The 17,037-nt window shown below is 43.6% G+C and overlaps 5 protein-coding genes across 5 annotated transcripts; 3 read left to right on the top strand and 2 right to left on the bottom strand.

The window, feature by feature from the left end:
* Positions 1-36: 36 nt before the first annotated feature.
* Positions 37-561, bottom strand: O0I10_011362 (uncharacterized protein; the record flags this gene model as incomplete). The annotated part of the gene is made up of 1 exon (XM_058491330.1): positions 37-561. One exon carries the CDS (start codon positions 559-561, stop codon positions 37-39), a length of 525 nt encoding a protein of 174 aa, XP_058337895.1.
* An 879-nt stretch (positions 562-1,440) lies between these two features.
* On the top strand, positions 1,441-4,558 carry O0I10_011361 (uncharacterized protein; the record flags this gene model as incomplete). Its single annotated transcript, XM_058491329.1, has 7 exons — positions 1,441-2,196; positions 2,257-2,505; positions 2,567-3,382; positions 3,447-3,613; positions 3,668-4,009; positions 4,073-4,256; positions 4,316-4,558. The coding sequence occupies 7 exons, from the start codon at positions 1,441-1,443 to the stop codon at positions 4,556-4,558; spliced, it is 2,757 nt and encodes a 918-aa protein (XP_058337894.1).
* A 233-nt stretch (positions 4,559-4,791) lies between these two features.
* On the top strand, positions 4,792-5,435 carry O0I10_011360 (uncharacterized protein; the record flags this gene model as incomplete). Its single annotated transcript, XM_058491328.1, has 2 exons — positions 4,792-5,040; positions 5,127-5,435. 2 exons carry the CDS (start codon positions 4,792-4,794, stop codon positions 5,433-5,435), a joined length of 558 nt encoding a protein of 185 aa, XP_058337893.1.
* Positions 5,436-5,600: 165 nt separating this feature from the next.
* On the bottom strand, positions 5,601-15,238 carry O0I10_011359 (uncharacterized protein; the record flags this gene model as incomplete). The annotated part of the gene is made up of 22 exons (XM_058491327.1): positions 5,601-5,743; positions 5,817-7,157; positions 7,224-7,243; positions 7,313-7,508; positions 7,575-7,709; positions 7,760-8,356; positions 8,416-8,884; positions 8,953-9,238; positions 9,298-11,530; positions 11,600-11,624; positions 11,677-11,727; positions 11,791-12,113; positions 12,181-12,409; positions 12,475-12,561; positions 12,622-12,840; positions 12,902-13,598; positions 13,720-13,964; positions 14,109-14,447; positions 14,518-14,793; positions 14,847-14,947; positions 15,014-15,059; positions 15,125-15,238. 22 exons carry the CDS (start codon positions 15,236-15,238, stop codon positions 5,601-5,603), a joined length of 8,172 nt encoding a protein of 2,723 aa, XP_058337892.1.
* A 543-nt stretch (positions 15,239-15,781) lies between these two features.
* Positions 15,782-17,017, top strand: O0I10_011358 (uncharacterized protein; the record flags this gene model as incomplete). Its single annotated transcript, XM_058491326.1, has 4 exons — positions 15,782-15,984; positions 16,041-16,125; positions 16,197-16,290; positions 16,347-17,017. The coding sequence occupies 4 exons, from the start codon at positions 15,782-15,784 to the stop codon at positions 17,015-17,017; spliced, it is 1,053 nt and encodes a 350-aa protein (XP_058337891.1).
* Positions 17,018-17,037: the final 20 nt, after the last annotated feature.

The raw sequence follows: 17,037 nt of genomic DNA, 5'->3' as shown, positions 1-17,037 counted from the left end.
TACGAGTTTACCCCGTGGATAGGGGATCAGCTAGCATCATGCATACAAGTAGTAGTACTTACTCTCTGATTTGTCACTTGCAGCAATCATATTGCCATGATTTGATGTTTGGGTCTTGTGAAAATTGACTGCATCAAAATGCATATTATCAAACTCAGGAAGGCCACGTTTGCTCATTTTGGATGATATAGTGTATCTTTCACTCTTGGCAAAGACTTTGCCCTCATCGTCGATGGCAAAAATGCAACCTGATTTGGTATACCCAGGAGTGGCCCATACGAATTTGGTGGGCTTAAACTTGTCGGATATATCAGTGGATCCTATGAACGTGGTGTATGGTGTATCTAAATCATCCACACAGTCCCCAAAGGTAAGTGTCAAGGTGCCTTGGATGTCTCGGTTGCCATAATCAAGGTAGATGTTTGCCAATGAATTTGCCTTGAGATCATCATCGTCAACAGTAAGAGACGCTGGATATGGTGTTGTAATGGTAGTCGAAGCAGCACCCATGATCTGCAAAGCTCCAGCTACCAAATAAAACAGAGAAATCGATTTGGCCATGGTTTGCTGCTCATTCATCTATTTGATGGTTAAGAAGACACCATACACTGTTTAGCTTCATGGGAAAGAAAACGTTACAGTATCCAGGGTATATATACGGCCGGTATTTTATATTTTATGTATAAACTCTCTGCATGTGCTATCTATATTGTACATTGCCCCTGCATATAGCAACCACTTTCAGCCCATGAATTGCATGATGATATCATGCCATTGAATCAACCTATTCCGCTCACGGCTTTAGCTTTTTTATGAACAACGAGTGTCAAATAAATACGTTGCTCTTGTTTCAAGATACAAATAATCGTGTAACAGGCTCAGGGATTGCCTATGTGTTCTATAGATGCAGGAAACCGAATGCCAAGCAAAGCTGAGGAGGAGGATGGGGGATCTGGGTGTCGCTGCTGCCTTGGAAATGTCTTTCCATAATTGGCGTCTGGGTCTTCCACGTGATGTTGAATCCATGCAAAAGGATGTTGACTACAAGATACATAGTCCATTGTGTGTGTGTGTATAGTACATACTTATCATCCACTTGGTACTCTTCTGACTCTAATAATACTTGGCAGCCTTCAAGGTTATTGACGACAATGACAACAATGGAGCATGGCTTGAACGATGCGTCGCCATGGCAATGCCATGATGGTCAATCAACAACCGGGCGAATCGACAAGCTCAAGGCGATCAAGCAGTTGCATTGAAGAGAACAAGCAATGAGGATATTCAAATGACGCGTATCTGTCATGAGTATTTGGCTGTACAGGAACCGATATGGGCGTGAAAACAAAGATCCATTTTGGGTAAGTAAATCAAGGACCCTTTCCCTTTCCTTTGATTCTCAATGTTGTTCTCGTTTACAGCTTTCTCTTGTTGTTTTCAATGGCTGCTTCTTCATCACAACATACGACAACAAAAGAAGATGATTCTATACAGCAAAGCAATGACAGTGGAGGTCGTAACCAAGGCTTCACCAGTTGGTTGTGTGATACTCTCTTTGGCAAACCAGAAACCACACCATCACCAATACCACAACCACCAGCACAACAACAACAATCATCATCATCAGTCTTGACAAGTCCTTTTCGTCCACCAACAGAAGCTGTTTCCAATCTTCCTCCATTAACAGAAAGTCCTCCACCAGTACCACCTCCACGTAGAAATCATCATCGTCGTCAACAAATGGCATGTACTACTACAAGTCCTTCATCATCTGTTCCACCTATCATCCAATCACCCATGTCAGCTACATCAACCGCTCCTCGTCCAAATTCGACTTTATTTCCTCGATATCAACAACATGTCAATCGTGTCTCTACGACAAGTACTCTTGTTGACGACACGGATCCAAACGATGATATCACGAGCACCCGTATGCATTATGGAAGAGCACCTTCTCACACTGCAAGGCGGTATGCCACCCAGCATGTGCGCTTGACAAAAGGAAACTTTGTCATCCAAAGAGATGTCCCTGATGATTTGCAACAGCATTTGCCACGCAAAGGTGAAGAATTCACGAGGATGCGATACACGGCAGTGACATGTGATCCAGATGATTTCCCATACAAAAACTATACACTCCGGCAACAGCATTATGGGAGAGATACGGAGCTCTTTATTGTCATTACAATGTACAATGTACGTATACCTTCTTGATGATGAATGTGGTCAAAAAGACTTATATCTATCATCATTTAGGAAGATGAAATTCTATTTGCTCGCACAATGCACGGGGTTATGAAAAACATTGCACATTTATGCAAGCAAAAGAGATGCAATACATGGAATACCGATGGATGGAAGAAGGTGGTCGTCGCTATTGTCGCCGATGGTCGCAAAGTGATCAACAAGCGTGTACTCAACATGCTAGCCGCTATGGGGATATATCAATCAGGCGTAGCAAAGAGCGAGGTCGATGATAGGCCTGTGACAGCACATCTCTACGAGGTATATAATACAACACCACCATTCAACTTATTGCCTTTTGTACTCATCTTTATTTACTTAGTATACAACACAAATCTCATTCGATGAGAACATGGTGCGTAAAGGTGCAGACAAAGGCCTTGTACCCGTCCAAATGTTATTTTGTCTCAAGGAAAAGAACGCCAAAAAGATCAATTCTCATCGGTGGTTCTTTAATGCATTTGGCCCTTTACTCAAGCCCAATGTTTGCGTTTTGCTCGATGTTGGTACTCGACCAGGCAATGTCAGCATACATCAACTATGGAAAACGTTTGATATGCATCCAAATGTTGGTGGTGCGTGTGGTGAAATTCGAGCCATGTTGGGTCCCGGCTGTCAACATCTAATCAATCCACTGGTGGCTGCGCAAAATTTCGAATACAAAATGTCCAACATTCTTGACAAGCCTATGGAGAGCGTCTTTGGATACATTTCTGTATTGCCTGGTGCATTTTCAGCATATCGATATGCCGCATTGCAAAATGATGTCAATGGTCGTGGACCACTGGAAAAGTACTTTAAGGGTGAAACATTGCATACCGATGGTGGATTATTCGAAGCCAACATGTATCTTGCCGAGGATCGTATCTTGTGTTTCGAATTGGTGGCCAAAAAGGGCGAACGATGGTTACTACAATATTGCAACAGTGCCTTTGCAGAAACGGATGTCCCGGATGGATTGCCAGAGTTTATTTCACAACGACGTCGATGGCTGAATGGTAGCTTTTTTGCTGGAGTATACAGCCTATGGCACTTTCGATCCATGTGGCGTAGTCGACACTCCTTTACTCGCTTGGTGCTGCTTACGATTGAGACCTTATACAACATTATCAGCTTAATATTTAATTGGATTGCATTGGTAAGTGCTGGATGTTATCACTAGTATTGGAACTCTTGCTAAGCGGGGATTTTTTTCCCTATAGGGCAACTTTTACATCGCATTCTACTTTATCACCAAGAGCCTTGCAGATGATACGGTGGATCCTTTTGGGAATGGATGGGGTAGCAGATTATTCGATGCTTTTCGATACATTTATTTATTTGTCATCGTGGTGGTGTTCATCTGCTCCATGGGGAACAGGCCACAAGTGTAAGTCATCATTGCCCCTATTGGTTGGATCATTGCTAATGATAACGTTTCTAGCACCAAGTGGCTATTCATTGGATGTTTGACCGTATTTTCACTTTTGATGGCATACATGCTATTTGCTTCGGCATGGCTGATTTATAAAGGCATTGAGCTCGCTAAAGAGGATATCGCATGGACCGACGATAGTGGCACCAACATAGTCCTTGCTCTTGAAAATCCTGGATTACGAAATATGATTGTCTCTGTTCTTGCTACCTATGGATTATACCTCGTATCAAGCCTGTTGTATCGCCAACCTATTACCATCATACTCAGCTTCCTGCCGTACCTGATTCTGCTACCTGGGTTTACCAACATCCTCAACATTTATGCCTTCTGTAATACCCATGACGTCAGGTAAGTTTCTTATTCGGCTGTACACATGATCGCTGTTTGGTTGATGAATCATATCCTTTATAGTTGGGGAACCAAAGGCGACAATAGTATATCCAAGGATCTTGGCGTTGTCAAGAAAAAGAAGACAAAGGATGGGCAAGCTGATGACGATTCATTTGAGGAAGTACTGCCAGCCGATATGCTTGATGCCAACACACAATATCAAGAAGCGTTACAAGATTTGGAGAAGAAACAAGTGGAAAAAGAGGTTCGTAGAGTTTATTCATATTCTAGAAGATACACTTACATTTGCTTGTGTTTGTGCAGCCACCTAAGAAGCATGGCAAGGAGGATTATTATCGATCATTCCGCACCTATCTTGTGCTTGCATGGATTGCATGTAATGCTCTATTGATCGCACTCGTTACATCTACACAATACGATACCTTATATAAGGGCTCGACAGGTACCGCCTACATGGCCTTTATCTTGTGGGCTAATGCAGGGCTTGCCGTTTTTCGATTTATGGGATCGGTCATGTATCTTTTGCTTCGGCTATTCACCTCATAATACACTCCACTCCTCCTACATACATAGACCACGCAGCAGATGGAATAAACACGTGTACTTTAGCTATCTCCCTCAATGTATTTAATGATGACATGTCTATGTATATATATTCTAAGGGGTGGTTTGGGTGAACAATCGAAGGCTATGTGCTACGTGGGATCTGAGAGAAAGAACACGCCGCCTTTGTTTTAGAGGAACGCTCCTACTTCTTTTTCGTGTACATACCTTTTGTTATGGAACCCCGCCATGACCGTGATCAAGCCAAGACGCCAACACATCGACAAAGCTTGCCATTGACTGCTGGTCGACGTGCAACCATTCTGTTCCGTACCTTGGACCATTCACAACCACCCGTCGCCAATCCGAACAATCCACCTGAAGTCAACACCCAACTACAACGCGAGTATGAAAATATCTGCAAGCTGAACGAAGCAATGGAAGCCGTCATTGACAACTTCAACCAGACACGAGAGAGCATTCAGGTATGAAAGACGACGATTGAATAAAGTGTGCGTGTGTGTGTGTGCGTGTGTGTTACAATGTAATAACGAGGGATTGCTATATCTAGAATTTCTCCCAAACCGTGGATCGAACAGAACAGCTATTAGACTTGTGGGCATCGATCTTATCACAATCAGAGCATACGAGACTCCTGTTAGAAAATGAACGATGGCAAGGAACAAGCACACCACCACTTGCACCAAGATTACAACCATCTTCTTCACCAGCATCATCATCATCAACATCATCAAACCAACCACAACAGCCTCAGCATCGATATTCAACGATACGAAAGCAGCATGAATCATCGCGATCCAGTCTACCACGCTCCTCCACCACTACTCGTATTCCTATTAGACGCACAACAAAACGATAGGGATAGACCTTGCATATACCGATTTACAACAACAACAACAACCATCCCATTCTCATTAGCAACAACACCATTCATCGTCTTCTTTGCATATGTTACAACGATACTATTACGCCGTTTTATTCTCTTTACCTTGCGATAAATCATATGTACAAATATCTAGCTTTTTTATGATGATGGCGTATATAAATGTTGGGGACTACAATATCGACGAAGTACAGCTGCGAGATCCTTTTGCATTAATGGTTTGACCAAATAATCCGTCATTCCTGCATCGAGACATTTTTGTTGGGCTGTTTTTTGAACATCAGCTAAAAGAGATTGAGTCAATGATATGCTTAAGGTGGGGGGTGGGGGGAGAGGGAATGTTATATATGTACGTACCTGTGAGAGCAATGATAGGCATTGGCTCTGCCACATGCATTTCAGCTTCCAATTGTCTAATCTTTTTTGTTGCTTCAATACCATCACATCCAGGCATATGGTGATCGATCCATGCAAGTAAAAAGTACTCAGGTCCTCGCTTTGTCCACGTCTTGATACACTCGAAACCATTATTACATGTTTCTACTACAAAGCCTAATCGGGCCAATTGTTTGACAAGCAGCTTTTGGGCGACTGGATTATCCTCTGCAACCAAGATACGCTGTCCTTGGAAAATGGCCAACTCCTCGGGTGTAAATGCTTCATTGCTCCGTTGCTTCATGTAAGGAGATGAAAACGAAGGCTTGATATCATGTGGTTCATTCTCGGCAGAAATGGTATTGGTTGGGATCGTATCATCCTCCGTCTCATGCACACGTCGTGTCAATGCTGCTGCTGCACCTCGAGCAATGGTGGATACCAAAGGCGTGGGTGGTGTTATGCGTTCAGTTTCCAGAGATTCGTGATGATTGGATAAATAGGATGGCACCTTGAGATCAAACACTTGAATAAATGTCTTGAGAAGCTTGCCTCGACGTACAGGTTTGGTGATGCGTGTGACTCTGGCATCATATGCATGTTGCTGAAGTTCACTACGAACTGCCTTTCCAGCTACAATTTGGCGGCGGATACTATCCATGGCTGGTGCGTATAGTAACAAGATATGGAGACCACGTAATATTGGATCCATCTCAGTCGCATCGATAATCTCTCGCATGGCTTCAGAGGGTGGAGCATCCACCAAGAAACAATCAAAAGGTTGTCCCTCTTTGGCATGAACACGGGCTACTTCAAGACCTTGTTGAGGCGTATCGACACGAACCACATCCAATGTTGGCAATAATCCCTTAATCATATCCGCTTGACGTGCCGAAGTGCTAAGCAATAAACGCCGTGGTCCCACCAGTTGAATCAATTCTTCAATCTCTCGATGACGCCGATCCGAATCAACACCAGGCTCGGCCACAGAGGATGGCTTCATCACTCGTACTCGGAAATGGAAAGTGGATCCTTGATTGATTTCTGAATCAACCCAAATATCGCCACCCATTAACCGCACAAGCTCCAAACAAATGGAAAGTCCAAGACCTGTTCCTCCAAAATTCCTTGTCGTCGATCCATCCACTTGGCTAAAAGGTACAAAGAGGCTCTTGATAGATTCCATACTCATTCCAATGCCTGTGTCTTGGACAGAGAATTTGAGCATCAGCTCATCCTCTTTCAACGGTGGCCCTGGTGGATCTTTCTCAACGCTGCATCGCACCACAACTTCTCCTTGTTGCGTAAATTTGATGGCATTTCCTATATGCACATGAGCCAATGTTAGCTTCATCATTTCCCACCCTATAGTCCATTGCTTGTTCTTACCAATAAGATTCATCAAAATCCTATCAAGGAGCCAATAAATCTGATTAGCATGAAACCAGCCATCACATCCATAAAGAGAAAAAACTTACTGGCCAATGCGATTTCCATCACCATATATCATAGGTGGCACATCAGGATCGGTAAAACACGTCAATTCCAATTTCTTGTTACTCGCAAGGGTGATCAAAAGCTCCACGCGATCTTCGATCAAATCTTCGATATAGAATAGTCCACAGTGCAATTTGACTTTGCGAGCTTCCAACTTTGAGAAATCCAATAGATCATCTATATAGCAACGTTCAATCAGTCCCTCTCCTCCTATAACTCATCTTGCAAATAACAACGACCTACCAATGATCTGTAAAAGCATTTCACAACTTTGCTTTGCGATAAATACAAATTCACGTTGCTCGGGATCCAATTGTGTCTCGGTCAAAAGATCAATCATTCCATAAAAACCAGAAAATGGTGTCCGAAGTTCGTGTGCTGAAAAGGTAAATGAGCAAATGGTGTCAAAAGTGGCATTATTTACTTACACATGTTTGCAAGGAAATTGGACTTTAGCTTGGTTGCTTTGAGAGCTTGTTCGCGACTTGATCGAGCTTCCTCAAGAGCCTCCCGTTGCTTTTCAATCATGCGTGCATTGGCTTGTGTAGCCTTTTGAACCGATTTGAACAATAATGCGTTGGTGATAGAGATGCCAATTTGGTGACAAAGGATATGTAGAACGGTCACGTGTTTGGGAGTGAACGTGTTGAGGTTGGCTTGAAGGTATAATACGCCCACAAGCGTGTTCTTGTGTATGCAGGGTATACAAATGACAGATTTTGGCCCGGTGTGTGCAAACCAATTCCCGGTGGCGAATCGGGTATCTTCGCGTATGTTGGGTATAAAGAGGATCGTTTGCGTGTGGATGACATAGTGCACCACCAATGTCGAAATAAGGCCTTTGTCGTCATTCAATGGCATGGGTGGGTCGTACGTCTCGCATCCAGATTGGTTGGAATGTGCCGCAACACCAAATGAGCCTTCTTTGATAATGATGGCACCCGATTCAGCGGCAGAATTGGTCATAATAATACCCATCATCTTCTTTAGTAGCTCATCAAAGGAATTCATCTCATTGGAAATAACTACAACATAATAGCTAGTTAATACGTGTTATTGACAACATCCCTTTTTCTTCCTTTACCTTGCGAGCTTTTGATGATAGAAGTGAGATCCACAATATCAAGAGAAAGAATAGCTGCCTCTGAAGTCAAAGAGTCACTGCCACTCAATTCGCTGATGGTTGGTGTAGGTAAAATCTCATCCCAAACCGCACCATGTTCAACCGATTGATATACATCTTGCTCATCTGTTTGGACCGCAACATCCACAGGTTGTACCATTTTTGCATCATTGTTGTTGAGGACGCTGTCATGCTTTTCAGTCAAGTGATGGGCGACTCCCCAAGCATCCACGGCATTGTACATGCCAAGCGCTTCTTGTAGCATAGGCATCGCCAGCATTCGCATGTTGCGTCGAATGTATTGCTCAGCAATCAATTGATAGGCCAACGCCAAGAAGGGATACCATTTGCCTTGGGTGCCCAATTCAAGTGCGTCATTGTATAATTGTGCAGCCTTGGGATCATCCGTCAAAGTAGCCATCTCCGCATCCTACGTGGATAACAACATCGTTTATGAATAAAGGCGTAAAACGGGAAGAATTAAACCATGATGCTTACCACCAATACTTTATACATTTGGTAGTTTGTTGTTGCATGTGTCGCCCATTCTTGAAGCATTTCTCGGTTCTGATCGATTTGTCCATGATACGTATTGCGAGTCGCGTCATCCAATTGGTCGTCTCGAAGACATGCAATCAAAGCAATCGTGTGATAAAAGATGGCAATGCCAATGTGTCGATGTCCAGGATGATGAATGGCTGTATCAAGTATCTTAAATCCAAGTTGTGCTGCTTCGTGGTGGCGATCAAAATGCACCAATACAATGATCTTGAGACTCCAATGCCTGTATTTTGTTGTCAATGCCTATGTCATTCGGGATACTCTGCTCCATTGATGACTCACCAATTGAAAATGCTGCCTGCATTAGAGCTTTGTCGATGTACTTCATCCAAAAACAAGCGTTCCTTGAAACTGGAATCGGCAATGCCATAGTCATCCAACACTTGTTGCATATCCTTATCCACTGTCGTCTTCCCTTGAAGAGCCAATACGGTACGCCATAAAGAGACATTGAGGGTCAACACCACATCTTTTTCGTCGTCTGCTGATTCATCGATGCGCTCATCCAGATAACTTTGCAATTCAGAAAGGTTGCATCCCGTATAAAAGAGTGTTGTGGAAATGTGGAATAATGCCATGGAGGAGAATATCTTGTCACCGCCTGCCACAGCATACTTGTATGCTCGTTCGAAATGGGCAATGCAATTGCGAAAATGGCACCCAGACCATTGTGAAAGCATGCCATGATAGACGACAATGGCTTGTGCGATCTCTGGATTTCCTCCATACTTTCCATTGATATCCAAGCCGAGCTCACCAAGTTTGGCACCGAATTCATATTCTTTCAATCGTGCTGCTGTGCATCCCAACCATGTGAAACCACTGCCGCTGGTAACACCGTATCCATGCTTCAAAGATAACTGTACGAGCTTGATAGCAACCAAGTCCACGAGATGGGGGCTGAGCCAATAGGCACCCGTGCACGCTTCATTCAGCAAGGTCATGATGGCTAAAATACGCCTATCCTTGCATCGCTCACGATCTCTCAAGGCTTCAAATCCGATATCCATGATTTGTTGCTTCACTTGGGTATACAATAGTAAAATATGGGCTGGATTGCTGTTATCAGCAGGAAGAGGTACAGGTTCATCCTTTAAAAAGACATCATTCATGCCGAGTTCTCTCAATGCGTCAATAATAGCTTCGATGCCACGATCATTTTGCTGAAGTTGGAAATACATGCGTGCTTGAACCCGCCATGCTCTTGCACGTTCAACAGGTCGATTCGCCGTATGTGCCATAATCTCATCGAGTAAATGATCAGCCTCGGTGCGACGATTGCTCCACCACTCCAATTCCGCCATGCGCAAATACAAGTCGAGCGTTTCACGATAGGAGCTGTCACGTGAGAAAATATCTTCATCTTCAACCCATGGATTGGGAGGCAACAGTGCCATTGCATGCGAGTAATAGGTATGTCCAATTCTTGAAGCACCCGAGTTGACAGCTTCTTCACCTGCTTTGCACAGCACTTGCCGATACTTTGTGCGATTACGGAAGCGTTTGATAAGATCCACACTTTTGACAAAATGATCCGCCATCATGAAAACATCATCGCTGTCGCTATCCACCATAAACATTTGTCCAATACGTAGATGCATCCTTTCTCGATCCTTTTCATCAATCAACATGGCTGCAGCCTGATAATAGCGGTCATGTGTAAATTGGTAATGATTGTTGCCAACCGTGGTCTGAATGATACCCTCATGTAAAGCCATTTGTAGAGCTGCCATGATTTGGTTGCCTCGCTTCGTATCCTCATGCGTTGGTGAATGATAAGCGTCCATCGGAGCGTGTTCAAGTTGCTCGACAAAGGAGGTCCGTTGTTGTAGTTGTTCACTCGTACAGCTGCTGACACTGACAGAATCGCTAAAGTCGCTGCACGCAGGATCTGTGGCCGAATCATCCATTGTAGACAAATCAGTAGCAACCATGAGCCACTTTATCTGCCGAAAATCAAACGCACTACCGATAAGGCTCGCCCACATGAGAAAGGCTTGCGTATGCTGATCCATCTCTTTGAGGTACGATACAAGATGTTGAACGTCAAGCACAGCGCCTGTGAAACCAGGATCGTTGCTGTTGTTGCTGTTATTGGATCCTCCTCGGTTGTTGGATGGTTTGGGTGGATATAGAATCTGTGCAATATTGTCCAATCGAAATTTCCACTGCTTATCATCCCAATCGAACCATAAATCCCCCTTTCGTTTCATCATCAACAGAAATTGCTTTGCATAAAAAGGATTGCCGTGGGTGCGATGATAAACGATTTCCCCAAGAGGTCGAACGGCGTCAAGTGTACGATGCAATGTATGGTTGACAAGTTGATGGATCGCGTCAATACCCAAAGGTGCCAACTTAATGGTCGTCACGTGAGCGTCGGGCATTTCGTTATCAGGTACCAGCTCATCTCGAATACAATCGGGTAATCGTTCGACATCTCGGCATGTGAGGATGATAAGCATCTTGATTCGGGCGTCAATCAAGCTTGAAATAAGGTATAGAGATGCTTCATCTAGATAAAACACGACCCCATATTAACACGTTGCGTCTGCCAGATATGTATTAGCATGATGATATCTACCAGCTTCCAATAAATCATCTAGGAACTAGCAAATCAGGGATGAGTATCTATATATATGCATTATCATGTATTCTTACCAGTGTGATGGGCTTCTTTTGGGTGATCGTGCGTAATACATTCAAGAACACCTGGATAGTAAAATGAGATTAAACACCATACGGCGATTTGAGATACATGATTGCTTTTTTTACCGCATGAAAACGACTTTCAGCATTGGGAATCATATCCTCATCCAAATCATTGTGATCATGGTCGCTGAGAATCGGCTTGAGTTCAGGCACCATTCCAACCATGAGCCGCACGTTACTAAAATGAGGTCCCAGCTGCTGTTTGAGATCGCAATAAAAGTCTTGAATGACGGTCTCGGACTCGGTGAGTAATTGGCGTAGAATGGATGATAGGCATCGTAGCAAGCCATTGTAAGGACGTTGTTGATTCGAATCAAATTTTGCTGTTCCCAAATAACCATATTGTCGTGCGTAATTGTGAATGGCGGATACAAGGGTGGATTTCCCTAAATGCAGAAAAAGGATGGATTGGTTACACAGCATGCAATGATGATTTGCCCCATGTTATCATACCTATACCGCCTGGACCAGTGATCACGATGACTTCGGATAAAGGCTTGTCCAAAGGTGACGATATGCGTGTGGGAGTGGATGTCGATGACACTTGATCGTATTCTCGTTGTGCTGATCTTAAAATGGCAGCTCGCAGCAACTCAATCTCATGTTCTCGACCAAAGATTGCGCTTGGAAATTGGAAAACAGAATTAATATCATGCAGCGCCAGAGGGAAAAAGAGCAATGACTAGGATAGATTTAAGGTTGGTCACACACATGAACATGTTTCCCATGTACAAGACTACTACTCACTTCATCTCCTTCTCCTTGTAATCGTCTCAAACATTCGATCAGATCTTCCCGTACACCATAGGCACTATTGTATCTTTCATCAACTGCCTTGTTGTATGTTTATATTAGCGCGGGTATTTGCATTGCTGATACGTATTGCAACCTCACCTTCCTTGTCATTTTATCAATAATCAAGCTTAATGCTGTTGGTACATCGGATCGTATGGTATGAACAAGAGGCACATTTTGTGATAAGGCAGCTTGAATGACTGACATGGGAGATCCTTCGAATGGCGTTTGTCCGGTAAGTATCACAAAGAACATGATGCCCAATGAATAAAGATCGGTGCGATGGTCGAGAACATTTGAGGTACGACCCGTTTGTTCCTAACATGTCCCACATAAAGTAAGTTTGACTTGTTTACATGACTCTGAAGAGTGATCTTACAGGGCTAACATAAGCAAGAGCATGTTGGAAACCACGTGTTGAAGATGTTGGAAGAAATCGGCTGGATGGATCTAAAATCGTTGGGTCGTCCAATAGGTCATCATGCGTAGCTGCTGCCATGACAGCACGTCGCCATCCTGAACTTGTCAATAGCATGTCCTCGTAAGACTTGAGACCAGCACCAAAATTCCATATCTTGACGGTGATGCCATCATCTTCTGTTGTATGCCAATGGAATGCTGAAGGGCGTAATTCACCATGAATGATGCCGTTTGAGTGTAATAATTGAAGACAAGAACAGCATTCAATGGCGAATTTGAGGAACGTGTTGATATCGATTAACGGGTTGTAAGAACAAGAAGAAGAGGAAGGTATCGGGCTGGTATTGATGGGTGGTGGTGATGATGGTGATGATGATGATTTGCCTTCGTATTGTTGCAATGGAGGTGAACTGACAGAAAGGCGATAATGTGAAAAGAAACGTTGTTCCAAATAGACAAGGTCATCGTTGGCACCCTTGTCGGCATAAATAAGGGCGGTCAAGCCGTCTTGTGACAAGGTAACTAGTTCGACCACCTGAGGAATGTACCGCTTGCCATCAGGCTGTGAATACAATCGTCGTGCAATGTAGTACTCTCGTTCAAGTCGAATGGTGTAGGGTGACAATTTCGCTAATACTGGCAACTCATCGCTCAATCTGCACAAGAAGGGGTCAACACGAAAGAAGGGAAGAAAGGGTGGTGGTGGTGGTGACCTGCATAGACCCCACTTTTTTATCCTCCCCCACACACACATACACGCCTCCGCGCGATACGTACCGTTTCCCAATGGCAATGGCCATGAGTCCTCCAGAACCTGGGAGCAATGTAGGCTTCCCAAAGGAGTAGTTTGGTATCAGAATAGTATACGCCTCATAGTTGATATTAAAGTTTGCTTGTGGTGGTGCCCGAGAGAGGAGACGATCAAGGTTTTGTGAGGTGTATTTACGCTTGTTGCCACCATTATTATAATGGGCAAACGGCTGGCGTTGCGACATGGCAAACAAGGGTAAAAGAAGTGTGTTCTTTATAAGAAAGAGAAAGAAAAAAAGAAAAAAGTTGGGATGATTTACATCCCGGAAACAGTGCGACATTTCTGTTATGTCGTACATTGTTACATGCGGGTCAAAAAATAGAATCATGCGCACTCCACTCTCTTATGTTTCTACCTCTTTATTCTTACTGGGCCGTTGATTATTTAGTACAATGATATTAGGACGATTTCCTCCAGGGGGTGCGTGTGGTAATGGTGGTGGAGGAGCATTCATTCCAGCAACATTAGCATTATTAGTGGGAGGTGGAGGTGGAGGAGGTGGTGGAGCTCCACCCCCACCACCACCCCCTCGTGCCATTATCATATTGGGATCATCGAGTAAAGGCCCGCCTTGAATTTGGGACATCTGATGTTGCGGTAAGGGCACGTGGTGGTCAATCGGTATACCCATGATCTGTGATAATCGAATTGCTTTCTTGATACGATAAGATCGGAAACATGCAGCCCAATAAACCTATGTAATGTAAATCCATCCCTATGTTAAAATAGAGACCTAAATTTTACATAAAAGAAGTAATACTTGCATAAAAGGCTGTCATCATCATGAATGATAGTAGTCCAAATTTAAGTTCATCCTGCCATGCTCGATCGCAGTTGTAAAAGTCTTGGTCCAACATGTCGGCTGCTGCTGTATCATTGACTGCCGTATGAAAACGATTTGAAGCATTATCGATACACCATGTATTATAGCTACTCCGTAACGTCATAAAGATGATGGCATTGATAAGGCTGTCGGCAAGCACAGCTGCTACCCCCACCATGATCACGTGAGATGTTGTACGAACATAGCTATACACATCCTACGTTGTCGTTAATCACTAGCAATCACTTTTAGGTAGTATCGCTTACTGACCAGATATACGGCTCCTAAACCCAGCATCCCAATCATGGCCAAGGTCAAGTTCACTACTCCATACACCACTAACGCCGCTGACTCCATGTATGAATAGAAGGCTGCAGAAAAGCATGCATGTTAGGTACCACTACAATAATCATCAAAGCAATTGGAATTCCACCCACGACTATTGTTTTGAAATGATAAAACGGCAAAGTATAGCGATATCCCCTACTTGTAAACTTGGTCAGCGTATGAACCTTCCTATTAGTGACTATCTCTCTATATTCCTTTACCGCCCAGAATGCACATGTGATCCCAGCACCGACACGGAGATGCACACATCCACAACATTTTCGAAGGGATTGATGCCTTGTATGAATAACTTTTGGTGGTTGAAAGTAATCCATGCGTCGAATAATAAACAAGGGAGGAGAAAAGAGGAACCAGGTGAAAGAATGCTTGTGAAGCTGTTAATCTTGGATGTTGTTTTCTATCACCATTTTTGGAAAGTCTTGATTGAATGGGCTACTTACCATCATATCCTCCTCAGCACATATTTTATTGTCATCTAATACAATAAACCTTCGATGCACATTGGGCTCTCGCTGATTAAAGCTGCATCAACCATACCCATTATATGCCCAATACCCTGATCACTTTATGCAACAGCAAAACCACCGATTATCAATTCAGGGGCCCCCTCTTTCACAATGCCGACATGTTACTATTGCAGCTCATCATGTAATAAGAGCACCAAGGAAATGTAAAAGTATCATAGCAACCAACCCCACACAAGTAACGTGATTATTCATTTAGGCCTTGTAAGCGAAAGATACCTTGACTGAGTGGGTGGGAAAACAGCATGGATCTACCCTTCCATAAAAAGAATTCACCGCTTCTTTTACTGACTCATCGTAAATGCAGCTTCCTCTTGTCCTTTTCACAACCCAATGACAGCATCGACAGCCTCATACACAACACAAATACGTTTCTGCAGAGCACTAAACGTCGTACGATCGCTACCTGACAAGGGTGCATTACAACCGACTTCGACAGAGAAACTCAACCTCTATGGATTGTACAAGCAAGCAACACAAGGAGACTGCAGCATTTCACGTCCTTCATCAAGGCAAATGAGCCGCTATGCCAAATGGTAATAGCCAATGACTTTTATTATGATACAAGTAGTTGTAACTAGGGGTCGAATAGGAAATCATGGGAGCGTAGACGAGGATTGAGCCCTGTGGATGCACAACGTCTTTATGTTAACTCTTTGGTTGAATTACTTGTCGAGGTAGTGTCAGACTCTCTCTTTCTCTCATGCATGTGATTCATTTACGTGATGCTCATTTTACCCCCTTCAAGTTTATTAACAGATACCCTGATCATGAACAAACATCTACTTTGAGCGATGCCCTTCAATACATTGATATGAAGGAGGTTGACGAAGAAGGAGCAGGTAACCTATTTGATGCTATGACAAGAAGATGAAATGACTTATCTTATTACCAATAGAAACATTTGTGGATGCTTGGGATCCTGAGGAAGCAGAAAAAGAAGAATATTACCTCGCTCATTTGGGACCACATCAGCTCGAGTTATCGCCTGAACAACAACATCGCTATCGAGATTTCCCAACACCATCCCTTGCGACCTTTACTTCCAATGGAAGTACGCATCAGAACTTTCCAGAAACACCTGATTTATCTCCACCCACCTATCGCAAACATCGTAGCAAATACGTTCGACCCAACGACTTTTTAGCAACTCGCAGCGTTATTTCTGATACCGATACCATTGACCGTGAAGTAGCTGCAGCAACAGCTTCGCTCGGCATCAGCTCACCTAGTTACCATCCTTACAAACCAGCGCCATCCGAACGTGCAATTGAAGGATTACAAACCGATATCACAGCCCTTTCAGAGCAATTGGATATGATGCGCAAAAGTTTGGCGGATCGAGAAAAGCGTGATCGTGATATGGTGCGTTGGTCATGGTTACGACTCGTCAAGGCGGTGATCAAGCATACCCTCATCAATTCATTTGTCCTATTACTTATCTTTTTGGTGTTACTGAAACGAAAGTCGCCTATCGCACTTGCCATTGCTCACTACATGGCTCCCCGTATACGAGAGGCTACCAAGTACTTGGTTCATCGCGTGGTCTTTTGGAAGGTCACTGTGTAGTTAGAAAGGATATCCACCAC

Source organism: Lichtheimia ornata (genome assembly GCF_029851405.1).
Source record: "Lichtheimia ornata isolate CBS 291.66 chromosome Unknown scaffold00088, whole genome shotgun sequence".
NCBI lineage: Eukaryota > Fungi > Mucoromycota > Mucoromycetes > Mucorales > Lichtheimiaceae > Lichtheimia > Lichtheimia ornata.
The sequence above is the reverse complement of the archived record's forward strand: the minus strand, read 5'-3'. Positions and strand labels throughout refer to the sequence as shown.